Below are 20330 nucleotides of genomic sequence, written 5' to 3'. Positions count from 1 at the left end.
GTTCAGGTGCTTACGGACTATAGTCTGGGGAATCTCAGAGTCAAAAGAGAGGAAGCCGAATCGGTCCGTTGTCTTAGTTCATAGATTAAGCTACATAAAAAGAAGTAGATGGATCAAGCCAAGTAGTCTCCTGTTTCAGAAACTTAATAGTTAACGTCCTACTATTAGATGATAAAAATGAAAGGCTCAGAAGTGATTACTCTAATATTACATTCCAAATTATTACAAATAGCTTATTAGGCTAGATAGCAGCAGATAAAGCAAAACATTGCTATCTTGGCTTTGCTTTGGCTAGAGCTAGACGATCAGTAGTCACAGGATACAAATTATGTGTGTGGGGAAGTTAGCCGGATTCGTCAGAAAGCCACGCAGTGATGTATTCCACAGGATGCCTGCTCTGCTACAAATCAACCTGTCCATTTGAGAAGTCTCATTTTCAGAGAGCTGATGTGATTCAGAGGTTTCAGTGTGACATAAGAGGCCGGCCGATAGAGAACTATTAATTAACCTCACAGAATCATCAGTAGGATCCTACATAATAATATGAGCTTATACATTTTAAAACAGTGAGTGCGAGGAGTTCAATAGCAGGGCGTCTTCTGTCCTAGTCTAGATAGGAACGTAAGCTTGCCCAGTTATTCAACACGGATGCTCAGTAACAGAAAGGAGCTATGACTTCTTTTAAAATATCCCTGTTCTTTGAATAGCACCAGACTTATGGTTGGAGCTGATCTCTCAAGTTAACCGGGTCCTGATTTGGGCATTCACCATCGGGGTATGATGTGTACTCATTTTAAGTTGTGCATTTCCTGTTTATGTGTTTGGGGGGTAAGTTGAGAGAAGAGAATTCTTCTGCTGTCAAGATTGACACTGAAACCTTGTGCATTTTAGACCACCAAAGGGTAGATCTCAAGGGCCTCTCTTCTCTTTCCAGTTTCTGGGCACCTTTTGGACAGCTATGGAAAACTCAGAGCCATTCTGGCCCTATGGTAAATTTGTATGACACTAACCACACAAATCCCAGGTAAACTATAGGAAGAGCTCTGCAGGGAGTATTTTATGCCACTCTTTATGGACATTAGACCTGCATTCAACATTAAAACGGTACATAAATTGTTCTAAAAACTCTTTTTGCTAAACAGGTGATTTACAGCTCAGTGGAACAGTGGTGTTCTTGATTTTGCTGTCAGAAGCAATTAACATGCCATACTTTAATTTTATTAGTTGAATGCATGACCTGCAATGGGGAAAGTTATCGAGGTCCCATGGATCACACAGAATCGGGCAAGATTTGTCAGCGCTGGGATCATCAGACACCGCACCGGCACAAATTCTTGCCAGAAAGGTAAACACTACCAAATTATGCTTTCAGTGATTCTTTTTGCAAACTGTTATTTGCTCCGTGACAAACTGCCTTAGAAATTCTCTTTATATCATGTTTTCTGGATAGTCTTGGGGCAAAAGGGACTTATGACGAGGTATAAGGTATATAGGAATACTGGCTGCACTTTTGACTAGTCTCTGCTGAGTAGATGGAGTCCGCAAAGTCATAATGGTCCTGAACACAGGAGCATCAGTGGGGTGCAGAAGGGGAGCACTAACAGAAGCTTCCTCTTTCTCTTCCATGACAGGAAAAAGACAGAGGCTCATTAAGTAATGACCACAGTCCAAACTATGAGAGAAGGCATTATTGTTAAATACAAGCCATTGTCCTTCTAAAGCCACATCTTCAGTGGCTTAGGTAAAGTGGGGTCACGTGTGTGACGCCATGATCTAGGTCATGCCCATAGAAAGGGAATGAAGGTGGAGCAAACAATTTCTTGGCTGCTTCATCCTAGTGTATTTTGAAATTGCTAATCCGGAGAAGTCAGGCAAACAAGTCTACTTTTCTCCTCAGGAATAAGTTTTAAGCTTAAATGGTTCAAAAAAATACATGACTACTTTGGCTCATTCATTTCATATGAAATATTTTAGTTGACAAAAATTCCCTGATTTTATTATAAAGATTAAAATACAAACGATTATAGGGAAAGCTCTATCCCCCACCCTTTCTGAAAGGTGTTTTTCTTATCTTTTTGTTTATTTGTTGTTCTCTTAAATTAAATTAAAACTGTGTGCTGTGGGTTTCAGTGTATCTCTTTGTCTTTTAAGTGAGCACAGAAGGAATATGGTAGCAATTAAAATCAAGTCACCAATTCAGGACCCTGTTAATTTAAAAGGAGGAGGGTAGAGAGAAAGTGGTGTGATGGAGTTTCTCTCTTGCTGTGGTGGAGGTGAGGGCATGACCTAGAAGGGCTCTATTTTCAAAATTGAGCAATCATTAGTAACAGAACTATTGAAACATAATTTTCAGTTTGAACTTTAAGCCTGTCCCAGAAAAGGACTCTTTTTCTTAATGAGTGCTCTACCTGAGGTCATGTTTATATAATCTGTCCTTAATTGGGCTTTGTGAGAAGGAGATTCAGTTTGGGCCCTCAACTGGTGGACAGGTATCAATGGGTCTAAGTTATTTGCAAACGGAATGTATCCTGTGCTTACTGGATCCGTAAGCTAGCAGATGCAATAGCTGATCATTAGCAGTTCTTGTGTGCTGTAAAGAAACTTTCTTCTTCCCCATCTAGTAGTATCCAAGCTAGGTCGAAAGTTATTTTGTGAGCTGAGGGGTGGGTGGTGTTTCCAGGCAGATTTACATGACACTTTTCTTGGTGTGGTTTGCAGATATCCCGACAAGGGCTTTGATGATAATTATTGCCGCAACCCTGATGGCAAGCCGAGGCCATGGTGCTATACTCTTGACCCTGACACCCCCTGGGAGTACTGTGCAATTAAAATGTGTGGTAAGTTAGGGTCAAATTTATTGCTTCCTTTTCCTCTCACAGACTGGATCTAAGCAAGCGATTATTAGGGAGACAGGTTAACAGCTATTTCACTTGATGCTTTAATTTTGTGTAGGTTTTAATTTAAGAATGTGTTGCATAATTCTACCCCAATCTTTTGCATTTTCAGAGTCATTGTTTTGAGAGCGATAAATACTCCAGTGAACACATATACACAAAGCATTTGTACTTATGGTATAAAGGTCTCAACATTCTCATGTTATTTAAAAGAATATCCACGGAGGGAGAAAAAGATCAGGGATTAAGTGCAGTATCCTAATGTCATTAGGGCCATAAAAGCCAGGAACTCAGATTTTTACCTTCCAGTCTGGTATTCTTTCCATATCTTTCCTCCCCAGACATAACATGAGCTGTCAACTGACCATGAACCTCTTCTGGTGAATGATAGAATCGCACTGAAGAATAGTAAGTCTGATAGAACAATCTCCCAGACATCGTGAAGCTCTAGAGGCTGATGCCCACCTCCCTGGCTGCCTTGTCCACAGCCTGTATTCTGTTCCAACCTGTCTTTAGCTGTGCTGTGGTTGTTTTGTATGTACTGGTCTTTGACCAACACTCCTGAACTTATGATAGAAGCTTCTTCCTCATTGGCTTTGTGGTAGCTCTTTAGATCTGTATACTTTGTCCTCTCCTCTGTGGTTAACTTACACATTTTTGCTCTTTGAAATAATACCGGATTCTCAGATGTAGACATGCTTTTATTTCTATGAGTACAGGTCTTATTTTTTCAGCTGGATCCTAAAATGCTTTAAGACCAGTAGAATCACACAAATTTAATAAAGTAATGTAATTTAATAATTACATTATGAATTGGCTTGATGATATAAAGATACGCGTATAGAGAGGGATATGTAAAGACAAATGTCTACATAAGATTAAGTACCAGTACCCAAAATGATGGGTGGACAGTTCTGAGCATAGGGAGAGGTATTTGCCTATTTCTCTAGAATGGCCTGATGGGGATATCCCTTTGAATAAACTTAATTCAATATTGTTCACACTGTGATACTGCCAAGGTACATTTCTCTCCACAGAGACCTGCTGATATAAGGAAATGTTGTGGGCAACTCAAATAAAGCCCGTAGAAAGAGGATGTGTCTGGCATATGTGAAATATGCAGAATCTGGTAGGCTCTCCGTGTGAACACAATGTTCCAAGGACACTGAATCATCTGTTTGGTCCCTTAAAAGATGACTCTTGTGACAGTGTTTCTCTGTATAGATTGGTTAGTTTTACTCATTGACTTTGAAAATCTTGTTAGGCTTTACATTGTTACGGATTATTTAGGTACAACAAACCAACATGTTTCCCTTCCGTTGTGTGTGTGTGTGTGTGTGTGTGTGTGTGTGTGTGCTTGTGTGTGTTTTAGGTGCTTTTACAAATTGTCTCTGGAATAAAATCAGTATAAATACAAACGCACACAGACATGTTCACATGTATACTCACAGTCACTGTTGCCTATTAATTTACCAACCAGTGTTTAGTTATTTTAAAAGATGTTGTGAGAGAAAGGAAATAAAATAAATATGACTCATCCTCACTACTAGATAGATTTCTTTTTCTTTTCTGTCCAAAGAAGAGTTGGCTAATTATGCAACTAACAGGCAGTGATTCAGATGGCTTTGTTAAACAGAGGATGATGTTTATAGGATGTTAGTTCTAAGAAAACGGTGGTAGAGTTTGTAAGCCAAGCCTATATAGTTAAGAACAAAATAATCTTTTAAGCATCAGGAATACGTTAGAACTGTTTCATTACAGGAAAGCTTTTCGTTTGTAAAATCATATATAGAGATTACATTTTTATTCAGATGAATAAAGGTTGACATTCGGCAATTCTGGAGAGCATATGAGATAATGTTTTATGAGTATGCTTCCAAATAGTTTGGCTTACATTTATAGCACAGCCTAGAATGCAAAACCGAGACATGTGGTGATGGTTTCAACCGTGTAACAGTTTTCTATCGCTTCATAATGAATTACCAACAACTTAGTGGCTTAAAACAATGCATACTTATTACATCATCATTTCTGTGGGTCAGGAGTCCAGGCATGACTCAGGTGGGTTCTCTGCTTAGGACATCCCAGGGCTGTGACGCAGGTGCTCACCAGACCGACTATCTTATTTAAGACTCAGTATCCCATTCCAAGTTCGCTGGTTCACTGGTTCAGTCTCTTGTGGTTTCAATGCCGAGGTCCTTAGCTCCTAAAGATTGCCTGGTCCTTCCTGGTACATGATCCTCTCCACAGTAGAGAAGCTTACATCTTCAAGGCTAACAGCATAGCTTTCTGCTGATTTGAGCCTCTGCTTCCTATATCCTCTTTTAAAGAGCTCACCTGATTAGGTCAAAACCACCCAGGGTAAGTTCCCTTTATAATTAACTTAAAGTCAACTGAATAGGGAGTTTACTTGCATCAGCAGAATCTCTTCACTTCCGTTGTATGACATAAACTAATTACAGAAGTCTCCAAATTCGTGTCTGTGAAACTCACGGGAACACGAGAGAGTCTTGTTGGAGTCTGTGGGCATGGACAACTTGGAGGTTCAAATTCTAGCGCCTTTACTTCTCTGTGAATTCTTGCCCAGAATCTTCTGCTTGAGATGCATGTGTTCCTAAGGGGTTGGTCAAGTTCAAAATCCTACCTTTCCATGCACAATTGCCCTTTCCTGCTTTGCTGAGCAAAAGCAAACTGTCCATCCTTCCTGAATTTTAATGCTGTGCATTGTCTTGGGGTATAAAAACCTGGGGACACTAAGCCAAAGGACCTTTGAAAATACTATTCATGCTGCTGATCATTTATGTGTTATTAATAATCACATAACTGTATCCAGAATATATACATATATATGTGTGTGTATGTGTGTGTGGTATATACGTGTATTTATCTCAGAATTCTGTGGCCACAGAAATTTAAATAATTAATTTCAAAATATAAAAAAATCTTTCAGAAAAGTATGATGGGGTGAAGAATAAAAATCTCTCCAATATAAAATGCATTAAATTCAAATAACATTCCATGGGTAAAGTGGAGTGGAAAAAAAAATGATTCCAGGAGAAAAAGAGCTTGATAATGTACACCTATCCAGGAACAGGTAGGTATCAAATCACTCCTACTTCGAGTCTATTAATCCATTTAAAAGTGTGATATAAAAATTTTGGTTTCAAAAATGTCAGTAGTTAACATATGCTAGAAATCACATCTTTTGCAGCTATTTAACCTTACCATTAAAAATGTGGGTGTCAACTTAGAAACACGTGAGAGAGCAAAATACTTTTTCAAAATTCTTTTAGTAATAGAAACAAACAAAAAAACAAAAGCAAAACCAAAACACCACCACCAGCTGAAGACCACTGAACCAGAAGCATCCTTTCCATTCCCAGTAATTGGTCTGGAGGGGCCTGAGAAACGAGGCAGGTGGGTGTGAGCAGAGCTGATTTGAACAGGCCGGTAATGTGAATTAGTGCAGCAAGCAGTGAGGATAACAAGGCGAGGAAGGATGGGAACAGTACTGAAGAGGCTGAGTGCCCAATATGTAATGACAAATGGGATGTAGTGGGAAACGAGATAGGAAAAGAGGAGAGTCTTAAAAATTTCCTGAGTCATTGCCTATTTGAGGAAGATGTAACTTTGAGGAGAAAATCAAGAAAGTGTGGTTCTTCTTATGCAGGTGCTTGATCTCTGCTCAGAACACATCTAAGTTCGATCTTCTCTGAAGGTCATGCAAAATCATAAGTAAATAGTGGCAGCAAAAACTTCTGCGGAGCCAGCAATTCCAGGGAGTGTACAAAAAATACAAGGAAGGTTGTCGGCCCCTTTTCCATAGGATTTATTCAATAAATATTTCCTGGCTAGCTCTTATACCTCAAACACTTTTCTAGAGTCTGGAGATATAGAGATGAATACAACACTTGAAGGCCTGTGATGAAATTAAAATTTCAGGGCCTTGGCTCCAATTAATAGTGTAAAAGCTGACATTTGCCTTGACATTGGCATTATCACACCTTTCAGAGCCAAAGTTTTGAATACTGCCCCTTGTTCCTTTTATTTATTAAAAAGCCGAATGAACCACAGATGTGTTCCTGGCACTTTGCGTCCAACCTTTTAATCCTACAATTAATGAGTGCATCCCTGAAAGTGCAGGACAAATGTGGCTCGTCGCCTGACAAATGTGGGTCATGGTGTCCAGTGGCAGGCCTTCTCAGTTACCCTTCACGCCATATTCCTCACAAGATGATTTCTACCCAGATGGCAACCGCTCACAAATATTCTAGCCATGTACCATTTAAAAATATATATTACAGCTTTATTTAAAAATTATACCTCAAGAAACTGCGGAAAAGCAGTTTCAAAATTTTATGAACAGATTGCCTCCTTCTGAGTGTGTCTGGAACAGTATAATATGCATATATTCAGGTCTCCTCTAAGAATTATTGAATCAAAAGCACAGACAAGGGTGGAAAGGAGGGAATTGAATATCTTAAATTTGCCAGAAGTTTCTTGCACACTTTAGCTCTGGAAACACCCCTGATGTAGAGTGAAGTAAGCAGATCGTCTGAAGAAGGGGCAAGTGTAAAGTCCAGATGCTGCATTGTGAGGCTCTCCATTCCTGAGCCAATAGGGTTTCTATCTCAGTCGATCAGTGTGGGGTTCCCTAGAGGCACAGAGGGAAAATGCACATACCCAAGGGCAGATCCCATCCTCTGGAGGTTGGTGGTCCTCACCCAAAGTGACTGGGTTCCTACCATTCTTCAACATCACGTCACTGCCCAAGGCCCTGTGAGCAAAGTCCAGCCATTCCTGTTGCTTCTGAGAGAATTCTGTGCCCCACCCCTGAATGTCATCCTAATTCGAACTCCTAATCCTGTATTCTTCTTCCCCTACTGGGCTCCTTCCTCAGGCAACATGACCATGTAGTAGGCAATCCATCATTTCAGGGGTCAGTGTCACTCCAATTCAGAGTTTCGGGTCAAGTCCATCATCTCCCTGTTGAAGTAGACTCACATAGTCCCATAGAGAGAGTCATTTCACCAAGTTATCCTGAGAAAGTTCAGTGAACAGAACTGGGTGTAACTGAACTCTGAAATCCTGGCCTGAAGGAGCTACTAGCTACCCACTAGTGGGGCTGTTTTTATTGATCTTCTCCCTTAAAAACTCCATGACCATCTTTCACATGTGCTCCACACAGTGACTTTGCTCTGCACCATCCATGTCTGGGTCTACCTGCCTATAAAACTTTAACAGATTTCCAGGTATATGGAATTTTAAGACATTGCAAATATATAACAAGACCAGAAATCCTGCATAGTACCATAATCCTGAATGAAGTACTCAGTTCCTCATGATTTTCCTCTGTAATAATTTTATTCTGAATAACAGCTTGTTCTGTAGATTAGTTCACGGCTTTTCAGAGAGAAATAATAATATTTGTAGGGAGTCATTCTATTTTTCTGAAGTGAAAATGGCTCCCTGGCAATTAAAAAGCTATCTTTTGGTTGATGTGTCATAGAAAATCTTACTGATTATTCAAATCGGTTGTTCACAAACTCCTTGAACTGAAGATATCTTTACACTCTACCTTTATTGAGAACCCAAATTGTGTATGCGGGCTATACGAATCAATGTTGACTGTATTGAAAGTTAAATTATAAATTAAAAAATATTCATTCATTAAAAATAGTAATCTCATTGGATGCTAATCAATACAACATATTTAAAGTGAAAAATAACTGACTTTTTCGGAAAAATTGGGAGAAAAATGGTATTTAGATTTTTTGCAAACTCAGATATTTCGCAAATTTCTTCAGTGTTACTTAATTAGAAGAAGACAGCTTTGTATCTCATGTTTCCTTTTGCGTTTAATTTTTTGGAACATAAACATCAAGTGCATCTAGGAATTTCACTCTCTAAAGGACAAATGACATCTTAGCATTGTTATGAAAGTAGCTTTGATCTTCTGAAAGGCTCTCTGGAACCCCAGGTATCCCTCTGCAAACATCTTTTTTTGCTACATGTCAGCCGTGTAATGCTGATGTGGTCTCATTGGAAGATACTTTAACTGGCGTATATGTGTTGGCTCCTCCAATTGTTTTCTGCCTCTCACCACCAGTGACTTACCCAGTTGGAGATTTCTGTCACCTGTCACTTGTTTCTGGTATTCTTCTTTTATCCTGTAAGATGGTCTAACTTGAGGTTCAACTCTCTTTTGTATGACCTGTACCACCATTATGTTTAACAACCAAAAATCTAGAATAATTCTAGACATGCTCTTTCCTTCACCTCTCACATTTGGTCCATCACGAAGACTTGTCAATTTCATCTTGTACGTACCTCTCAAATCTGCCCATTTTGCTCTCTCACTATCTCCTTTATCCGAGAGAGTGCTGTTGTGTTCTTGAATATTTAAATGGCCTTCTGAAAGGAGATGAATCCATGTTAACTAGATTTTCCCTTCAATCCCTTCTTCACACTGCAAATAGAATGATATAGAAATCTGAGTATGTCATTTCCCATCCCTAGCACACCACACACACACACACACACACACACGGTAAAAACTCTTCAGTGATTTCCTTTGACCTCAGAACAAAGACAAAACAAAACCATCTTACTAAAAAACTTATCCCCAACCGACTATATGCCCCCATGCTATCTACTCCATCTAGAATAGCTCACTTCCTGTACTTTATATTTTCCATATTCTCTTTACAGTTCCTTTGCCCCTGCCATCTCCTGTGCCTTGAACATTTTTTTCTTCTTACTCACCCACTTGACAGCTACTCATTGTTCAAATTTCAACTCAGTTACTATCTCCTCAGTTATCATTTCTTAATTTGACTCCCCTGACTTGGTCAAATTCCTTATTATGTATTTATACTACTATAGACCTCTCTTTCTAAGTACTTCTCAGACTCTGGTCTTTGCATTTGTTCTTGAATGAATGTTATTCCTACAGAGTGATAGTTTGTGTGTGTGGGTATGTTCGTCTCCTGGAGTTTCTTCTATGGTTCTAGATTTGCATATGACAACTTACTTATTCTCAGACATTGCCACCCAGGAAGATTTCTTCTTGTCATCCTAACTCATCCTGAGGTTTCATGCTTCCCTGAACTACTGTTGCTCGTATGTTCCTTGTCTTTTTTTTTATATATAAATTTATTTTTTATTGGTGTTCTATTTGCCAACATATAGAATAATACCCAGTGCTCATCCCATCAAGTGCCCCCCTCAGTGCCCGTTACCCAGTCACCCCCACCCCCCACCCCTTCCACCACCCCCTAGTTCGTTTCCCAGAGTTAGGAGTCTCTCATGTTCTGTCTCCCTTTCTAATATTTCCCACTCATTCATTTGGGGAATATAAAAAATAGTGAATGGGAATAAAGGGGATAGGAGAAAAAATGAGTGTTCCTGGCTGTCTTGATGGCTTTTTCTTTACCAAAAGAGAGACAAATTTCATTATGTTCTACCTTATTTTTCTCCTCCTTTCTTTATTTTTAAATTCTAGATACAAACATGTCCAAAACCATTTTATTAATTTTTTTAACAGATTACTATGGTGTAGTTGATATAATCTGCATACATTTAATTTATATAATTTGATAGGATCAAACATATGCATAAACCCATGAAACCATTTCCACAAATAAGGTAATAAACGTATCTATCATTTCCAAAAGTTTCCTCCTGCCTGCCCTCCGCTTTTGTATGTCTAAGAACAGAACTTGAGATCTACTCTTGACAGGTTTTTAGCATATGATGTAGTATTGTTTAACTATAGATACTATGTTGTACAGATTTCTAGTTCTCTAGAATTTACTCATCTTGACTAACTGAAACTTTATACCTGTAGAACGACTCTCCATTTCAGAAACGAGACCTAGGCAGATTTTTGATAGCTTTCTATTCAAACCATTGTTAGAGACTGAACTATGCAGTTCCGCCCAACCCTACCCCCCCACACACACACACAAATTCACATATTTAAGCCTTAAATCCCCAATGTGACTATATTTGGAGATAGGGCTTTTAGGAGGTAATTAAGGTTAAATGAGGTCATAAATGTGGGATGCTAATCTGATGGATTGAGTAGCCTTTTAGACCTCTCTCTTTCTCCTCCATATGAGGATATGGTAAGAAGGTGACCATCTGCCAGCCAGGAAGACAGCTCTCACTAGAAACCAAATTGTCTGGCACCTTGATCTTGACCTTCCTAACCTCCAGATTTGTGAGAAATACATTTCTGTTATTTAAGCTCCTGAGTCTATGGTATTTTTGTTATGGTGGTCCAAGCAGACTAATACAGGCATGTTGCCATTGGTAATAAATAAAAGAATCCTTCCTTCCAGTAACCAATGTACATTGGTGTCACTTTAAAAAAATATGTAACTTTGTGTGTTTATATGTTGGAAAAATAATTTTAGCAAATTATTTTCTTTCTTTTTTTTTATTTAAAGATTTTACTTATTTATTTGAGAGAGGGATAGCAAGAGAGAGCATGAGTAGCAGGGAGAGGGAGAAGCAGACTCCCCGCTGAGTAGGGAGCCTGAAGTGGGGCCCGATCCCAGAACTCCAGGATCATGACCTGAGCTAAAGGCAGATGCTTAACAGACTGAGCCCCACCAAGTACTCCCCCTAGTTATTTCTTTCTTAAAGAAAGCTTTTATTCCTCTGTAGTTTACTATTTTATCCAAGGCTAGAACAGAAATTCATAGAAATAAAATCTTATTATATTCTGAGTCAGGAAAAAACAATACCATCAATGACTCTCTCAAGTGAAAGGTCTTATACTTGGAGGTCTTTTTCAAGATAACTTGAAAAAGGAATAGAGTATAGAATTGAAGATCTTTTTAAAAAAAATTCTACTTATTTATTCATGAGAGACAGAGGGAGAGAGAGAGAGAGAGAGGCAGAGACACAGGCGGAGGGAGAAGCAGGCTCCATGCAGGGAGCCTGATGTGGGACTCGATCCCGGGTCTCCAGGATCACACCCTGGGCCGAAGGCTGGCACTATACCGCTGAGCCACCCAGGGATCCCAAATTGAAGATCTTTAATGAAAGTCTTCTCTGGAACATTTTACAACAGAAAAGTCTTGGATAAAGTCCAAGGAAAAGTTTCAGATAGGAATTCTAGGTCCATGTGGAAACCAAACATGCAAGCAATTTGAGGTTTGTCCTTTGGAGGTCTTTATACTACTTTTCCATGTCAATTTTAAAACCAGAAGTTCTTTAAATTTTCATTGAGCCTGATCTTGACATTCATGGCCCAAAGAGCCCAAGTCTGTTGATGGGAGAATAGCTTGACACACTGTTCTCAATCTCCAGGGACCTCCATAAAGTAAATCTTGTTTCAGTAGCTCTTCAGTAGCTGAAATGGGAATAGAAGTTCGTTGGGCTGAAGTATTCCAAGGAATAATCAGGTATTTGTCCAATGGCCTATTGGACAGCTTGCTTCTGGCTATCGGCAAAAGAACAGCAACAGTTTGATACCACTGGGGCAGATGGGGAACTATAAATGCAAGGATTTACTTATTGTTCATGTAAAGGTTATGGAGCTCTGGGCATGGCTCTCTATAATATACATGTGCACTCATACACTCCAGTGGCATTTCACAGACCTCTTCCAGGGCCGGGTAGTTTCTCAGCAAAAATCTGACTAGCCCTTCATAGAGAAATAATTAGAGTTGTTACCAGTTATCTTGTTCTAGTGGTTTTTCTGTTGGTGGCAAGATGTTCATCTCAAGGTTTAATGTTCATTCTCTCAAAAAAAAAATCTATTTAAACCTCAAAGTTCCCTACCAGATATTTTAGCAATCATCATAACACATCCATACCAGCAGGGTGAAATTCGTGTTCCAAGAGGCACCATTTGATTATGTTGTAAAAGGACAGTGAAAAATGGCACTAGCACATGTTCTTTGTAAAGCATTTTCAAATAGAAAACTTTGTGTCAATCATCAAAGAAAAACACTTTTTCACTCATAGGTCACTAAGGATCATATAACTATTTTTGCATTTGCTCCAAAGGATAGCCACTACTGACACCCTTGAACAAATGTTTTTTTTTTCTTTTTTCTTTCTTTCTTTCTTTCTTTCTTTCTTTCTTTCTTTCTTTCTTTCTTTCTTTCTTTCTTTTTCTTTTTTTCTTTCTTCTTCTTTCTTCTTTCTTTCTTTCTTCTTTCTTTTTTGTGAGGAACTCTCTTATTTGTCAGTTTCTAGTATTTTCAGCGGCTTGGAAGACATACTTGCAAAAACGTATGAAGCTTCATATGAAGCTTCACACAACTTGATCAACTTCAGCTGATATTCAGGGGTGTTTCTGTGTATCTTTAACACTTCGGTTGGCCACTGGACACTTCAACATCTTCCCTTATTCAGGTCCCACTTCAAAGTTTTAAGTCCAAAGGAATAGCGTTCCCAAAATGTAGTAGCTTTTCCCAAATTGGTATGAAACATTTGTTTTTGCATCACGTTTTGCTATTTATACAGTAGAATAGATAAAGGAGTCCATTTAATTGCAATTCAAGAATAATTGTGTTTAAAAAGGGACTATGTATGTAGGTAACAAAGATGAAACATTTGCACCCCAAGTAAGGAGTCTTAATGAAAGACTTAATAAAAATCATTCACATGGTCCCAGGTGAGGGGTCTATGAAAAATCATCAGATAATATGTATTCAAATAATATGCATGAAGTTTCATAATTCCTATTACTGATGAAAACTAGTGATCTTGTTGTATTAATATATATTTTTTTTGGCCTTTGATATTTATTCTATATATTACCACCAGAAATCATGAAGTTTTTGTTTATGAGGTCACTTTTAGCAGCTGAATGTCAGATCGGGTAAATACAGACATGCTAACTTCAGAAGGTACTTGTTAGTTAATGAAAAATATTATCTCAGTACTTCTATTTTGTAGTTAAAATCATAAGAAATATTTCCACTGAATTAAAACACAAAAATAAATAAATCAAGTTGCTTGAGATTATGTATTTAAAAGTTATAGATGCTTATTAAAATAATAGTTAAAAGAATATTATTAATTAGATTTTTAAATATTTTGTCGAGGCCTATCTTAGGCTACTGTAACAGAATACCATAGACTGAGTGGCTTATAAACAACAGGTATTTATTTCTGACAGTTCTGGGGGTTGAGAAGTCAAAGATCAAGGTGCCAGAAGATTCATCACATGGTGGAAGGGGTGAAGGAGCTCTGTGGAATCTTTTTCATATAGGCACTGATCCCACTTTTGAGGAATCTGCCCCTATAACCTAATTACCCACCAAAAACCTCATATCCTAATATCACCACATTTGTGATCAGGATTTCAACATATGAATTTTAATTTCAAAAAGTTTGATTTTCCACCAACACATTAAAATCTGTTAAATAGGGTCACCTGGGTGGCTCAGTGGTTGAGCCTCTCCCTTTGGCTCAGGTCATGATCCCTGGGGTCCTGGGATAGAGTCCTGCATCAGCTCCTTGCAGGGACCCTGCCTGCTTCTCTCTCTGCCTATGTCTCTGCTTTTCTCTGTGTCTCTCATGAATAAATAAATAAAATCTTTAAAGAAATCTGTTAAAGAATCCAAATTACTTAAATAAATCCAAACTTGTGTTTTTTATTTATTCATTTTTTAAAAAGATTTTATTTATTTATTTGAGAGACAGAGGAGAGGGAGAGAGAGCATGAGCAGGAGGGATAAAGGCAGAGGGAGAAGCAGACTCCCCGCTGAGCAGGGAGCCTGATGTGGGGCTTGATCCCAGATGCTGGGATAATGACCTATGTCAAAGGCAAATGCTTGACCACTGAGCCACCCAGAGACCCCTTATTTACTTATTTTAACTTATACTGTCTTTAAGTGAATATTTAGTGATTTCTTAAATTACATCAAAGATTTTAAATTATACTAATGAAAGTTTAGAAAAAATTGTTCACAAAATTATTCAAATGAGGATTTTATGATTGCTACTTTTAAAAGTGAAAGAATCACTCATTAAATTTATTGGGGACCTCTGCAGTTGAGGTGCAAAATTAGTACCAACAATTAGGACTCTGAACTTGACACTGGAATTTCAGTGGATCAATCAACAGTGAAATATTTTCCTTAATATTTTTATTCAAGTTTTTTTTTTAACTGGGACTTTTTACTTGGGGTTTTCACAGATATTCAAATTAGGAAAAGTTTTCATCTTCTACTAGCCTTAAGATTTTATGGTTCCTCTTAAAATTTTCTGATGAACATGTACTTACTCATTGAATTTTCTAGGTATTGATTTCTTCAAGAATTATGATAATATTTGTTTAATTATCTCTCCTTTTATTCAAAAAGTACAGTTAAATTTGTTTTTAGTTTAAGGCTCTGAATTTCAATTGTCATGAGTTATGTTTACAAAATGTTGCTTTAATAAAGGTATTCATGAAAAAAGTTACTTTGAAAATCCAATTACTCTTGTCTAATAACACATTCTAGAAATTATCTCTGATTTTTAATCTTATATTGACATCTTAGTGTCCAAGAAGCAGAGCATGTTAATCTATGATGGGCTCAGCCTCTAGCTATGTTCTCAGGAAGATGTGGTGGACCCATATCTAGCCAAAGGCTGTCCCGATTGACCTTGAAACTCACTAAAACTGGGTTTTTTGATTACATGTTCACAATGTCAGAGTAATACTTGAGAAAAAAATAGGTCAGTAATAGACAAATAAAACCAAACACACATAAATACGTAGGAAAGTAAGACAGTAGAAGTACCCAAGATAGACAATGAAGTCCCTAAGAAGATTAATTGAAGTGCTTTTGCTCTAGCTGTCCTAACTCTGACCTTCCTCCCCTTGTCTGGATTCTAAGTCCTAACTCAGTTTGCTTCCCAAGAACTTGTGCCCAAGAAGTAGGGGAGTAAAAACTTTTCTTCCTAAAATGTTAGGGTGATGAATTGATGGGTTCCTGGAGACACTTGTTTTTGTCTTTTTTTATATCATAGCTTTGTAACTAGGTATGAAATATGTCAGTAAAAGCTTCAACTTTTAACTGTTTTAAAGTTATCATCCTTTAAAGATGTTCCCCTTCATATATACCCAGTATCCCCAGATCATTTAACAGTTAAATCATCAGAAATAGTAGCTTGGTGACATTTGTTTCAATAATATATAGTTCCTGAGGACCTGTGAAATCCATCTTACTTTTCTATTTCATCTAAGAACTTTAATTTTAAAGCTTTTTTTCCCCTTTACTATCACTGCCTAGGATTTTTTTTAAGATTTTATTTATTCATGAGAGACACACACACACACACACACACACAGAGAGAGAGAGAGAGAGAGAGAGAGAGAGAGAGAGGCAGAGACACAGGCAGAGGGAGAAGCAGGCTCCATGCAGGGAGCCCAACGTGGGACTTGATCTCGGGTCTCCAGGACCATGCCCTGGGCCAAAGGTGGCATTAAACCGCTGAGCTACCCCGGGCTGCCCAGAACTTTAATTTTAAAATCATAAAGTACTTAGTTAACTAGCACTGACTTTTTCTATACAAGTCATTTCTTCCAGGCCAATAATTTTTGTGCTTCCTGAATTGATATATGTTACCAATATCAGAACATATTAATTCTCAGAAATCAACTCTCAATGAGCACTTTGAGAATCGATCTCTGGACATTTTGCTTATCTTCATTTGAAGTTCCTTTTAATTTAAGGTATTTCTGAGCCAAATTTTCATTCCCTACAGTAGATACCTAAGAAGTAAAAACATATTTTAAAAGGAACTGAAGAAAAGTTATTTTAAGGGCAATTTTTGGAAATCTGTTTATACAACATATTCCAGTGGTTGACATGTTCATTGATTAATCCTCCTCCTTTTTTACTGAGTTTCATAAAATAACTCCAAGCTTAGGTTCCACTTAGTTTTCATGGAACTCAGTGAAATAAAACATTAAGTCCCATAAAGAGTAATTATTTGTTAAAAAATGTATTCATTCATTCCTTTATTTTAAAGATTTATCTATCTGTTTTAGAGAGAGAGAAAGAGAAAGAGTGTGAGTGGAGGGAGAGGTAAAGGGAGAGGGAAAAAAGAAATCATAAGGAGACTCCCTGCTGAGCACTGAGTCCCAGATGGATCTCAATCCCTTGAGTCTGAGATCATGACTTGAGCCAAAATCAAGAGTTGGCTGCTTAACCAACTGAACCACGCAGGAGGTCCACACAGAAAGAAATTTAAATAAAATGAGGAGCAGTTCAAAAAAGAATTTACACTATTACATGTGGAACACTTTTATAGACATCCCTAGCCTCTGAAGGCATATCTAATTCTGACTTCTTTTGAGAAATGACACATAAAATTCCAGAATGGATAAATCAAAGGCATTTGTTCAAATCCTAGACTGTCTTAGTGAGTTTGGAGTTTTATTGTCAGTTTGAGTTTTATCCAGGGGCATTTTCGATGACCATTTAGATTGTAAAGGTTACTGGGGAGTATACATTGACCTCACTCTACAGAACCATACATATTTTCAAGTATGTTTTGAGAAGGTATACGAATTTTAATTGCTCTAGAAAGTTTTCAGTTATATTTTGTTTGAATAAACATCATTAAAGACAAAAGAGAAGGTCCAAGTTGTAATAAAATTTTAAGTTTTGTACTTTTTTTATTTTGTTATGGAGATTTTTGTGATCTGTATGAAGTGCGGTAAGAATTGCATTTGGGCTAGGAAAAATAAATAAATAAATCTGCCTAGGAACAACTGATTTCTTTTAATGCTAACAAACTGATTTAAAAAATTAACATACCAGCTTAGAATATATTTATTGTATTGGAAGAAAACTATGGTTAATGCCATTATCAACTTTTATGTGTATTTAAACAAACTAATTTTAGGATTAATTGTATAGTCATTTCAGAAATACTATCTATTCAGCATATATTAGTTATAAGTGACACATGGCAGTAAATGTGTTTAAAGAATTTTTCACAAATATACTATTTTAGTGTTTGAATGAAAAGAAAATTGGAATAGAGATAGTAATAATGATAAATTGATTTTTTTAAATGTTCTCTAGATCAACTATTCCCTTTCTTACTTTTTTTATGGCCAACCTTACAGCATACTGCTTTTTATTTTTTATTTACTTTTTAAAAAAGATTTTATTTATGAGAGAGAGAGAGAGAGAGAGAGAGAGAGAGAGAGAGACTCAAGCTCTATGGAGGGAGCCTGATGCTGGACTCGATCCTGGGACTCCAGGATTATGCCCTGGGCCAAAGGCAGGCGCTAAACTGCTGAGCCACCCAGGGATACCCTATTTACTTATTTTTAAAAAGATTTTATTTATTTATTAAGAAAGAGAGAGAGAAAAAAAAAAAACTTGAGCAGGGGCAGGGACAAGGGCAGAGGGAAAAGCTGACTCCCTGATGAGCAGGAAGCCTGACAAGGGCCTTGATTCCAGAACCCTGGGATCATGACCTGAGCCAAAGGCAGACATTTAAGCGACTAAGAAACTCAGGCACCCCAGCTTAGTGCTTTTTTAATTTCCTTATGTGATCACTATATTACTCCTAGATGTTTCTCAATTTCTAAAGTAAAAAAAAAACTGATTAAAACATATTCATAAATAAATGTTTATTAATAAATAGAAAGATTTTACATCTGATGTCAATGAATGAGTAGACAGATCCAGGGAATTTAAGTGTTATTAAATGATGTTCTTTCAAACTAATCTGGATAAAGCCAAGCTAGAATGTTCTATTTCATGAGCAGAGAAATCCTTGAGTCCATCATTCCTTTAGGTGGAGTGAAGTAGCAATACTGATCCCTTGAATTTTTTATTCTACTCAATTTTTATAAAAACCTATGTGACAGAAAACCCTAGTAATACATATGCAGATTAACACTGAGGTAGATGACAAATTGAAAGATTTTGCTTAAGTTTAATATTTCTTTTTATCAACAGCTCACAGTACTCTGAATGATACAGATGTCCCTATGGAAACAACTGAATGCATTCAAGGTCAAGGAGAAGGTTACCGGGGCACCATCAATACCATTTGGAATGGAGTTCCATGTCAGCGTTGGGATTCCCAGTATCCTCACCAGCATGACATAACTCCTGAAAATTTCAAGTGCAAGTGAGTATATTAGGCACATACACATTTCAGTAGACTCTGCAGGAAATGAAGCTGAATAGTTACTCTTTACTAACTTCTGTGTTAGTAATTCTTAAACTTTGGTGTGCCGAGGGACAATCAGGTCTTGAAAGGCAGATTCATGCCCCCAGATATCTTGATTTCTAAGGACTGGGATCTGGACCTCAAATCTGCATTTTAATGAACACTCTAGGTGATTTTGAATCAGATCGTGATACACCATATCTTGTAAAACACATCTCTAGGTTTCTGATCACAGCTTTGATTTTGCAGGTGCACTTAATAAATCATTAATGGTAATGATAACGAGGCAAGTTTCTAATTAGTGCCTTCTTAAAATTTCACATTAATTTTAAGGGGGATTACATATTTTTTTTTCACAAGAAGAGGCATACCTTGATTTCAGTCAATATTGTAAACTAATGCATTCTCAGTCTTGAAGTAATATTATTTTTAAGAATTTAAATGTTTTCTATTGTTTTTAGATTTCCTTTCAAAAGTGGGAAAGTAAAACAATTGTTTAGATAAATCAAGCCAAAGAAACCACCATTGAATATCAATTATATTGCTGCTATGTACCTTCTCCGTAGCTGTTTTTTTTCACCACTTGACTTTAGCTACACAGAACAGCCACAATACCATGTGTTTTTAAATTGTCCACCTTGTTATGAGGAACATAAAATGATTGCTTTTGAAATTTATAACAGACGTGCCATTCATAGTGGCTTTGCTGAAATAGCACCTATAAATAACATATATTGGCTTTATGTAATTGGCTTTTAATAAGAGAGCTTAACATTTCAAGATGGAGAATTATGAGCACTAGTTGGCCCATCCACTGGAGAGAGGAGATATTTTATAGGTGCTTTTTGTTGTTTGTTTGTTTTAGCTAATTCAGTGTATTTGCTTAGATAGTAAATAATCATTTTATTATTCTTTCATTATCTTATAATAACAAATTTTTACTTGTCATTGTGGGTTTGCTTCGCTCATTTCCTTCATAGCAATTCTCTCTGTTCCTGACCCATGTGTTTCACACTTCAGAAATAAATACCAAAGTAGAGAAAGCAAAGAAAATGGGAAAAGATTAGTTAAGACAGACAAAGGAGACAGTATCAGCTCCATTCACATATTTTGTTAATTTCTAATGACTGGTAATAATATTCAAGAAATTGTAGATGTACAAATATTCAAAAGAATTTAAGCAATTATTTATCTAAAATAGTAAATTTGTGTAAACTTGGTGTAAAACTTAACACACATATTTTATATTGACATATTTTTGTAAATATAAGTATATATTAG

General features: G+C 37.1%; 1 protein-coding gene across 2 annotated transcripts in view; it reads left to right on the top strand.

Moving 5' to 3' along the window:
- Positions 1 to 20330, top strand: part of HGF (hepatocyte growth factor) — a 79971-nt gene that overhangs the window by 23611 nt on the left and 36030 nt on the right. For both annotated transcript variants that reach the window (XM_055301293.1, XM_055301292.1), the window contains exons 6-8: positions 1225 to 1345; positions 2719 to 2837; positions 18833 to 19007. In XM_055301293.1, the coding sequence (XP_055157268.1) occupies positions 1225 to 1345; positions 2719 to 2837; positions 18833 to 19007 (415 nt within the window). The remainder of the gene's footprint in view (positions 1 to 1224; positions 1346 to 2718; positions 2838 to 18832; positions 19008 to 20330) is intronic.

This window comes from Nyctereutes procyonoides, unplaced genomic scaffold (genome assembly GCF_905146905.1).
Source record: "Nyctereutes procyonoides isolate TBG_1078 unplaced genomic scaffold, NYPRO_anot_genome, whole genome shotgun sequence".
NCBI classification, from domain to species: domain Eukaryota; kingdom Metazoa; phylum Chordata; class Mammalia; order Carnivora; family Canidae; genus Nyctereutes; species Nyctereutes procyonoides.
Note: the sequence above shows the minus strand (reverse complement) of the source record. Positions and strands in the feature narration are given on the sequence as shown.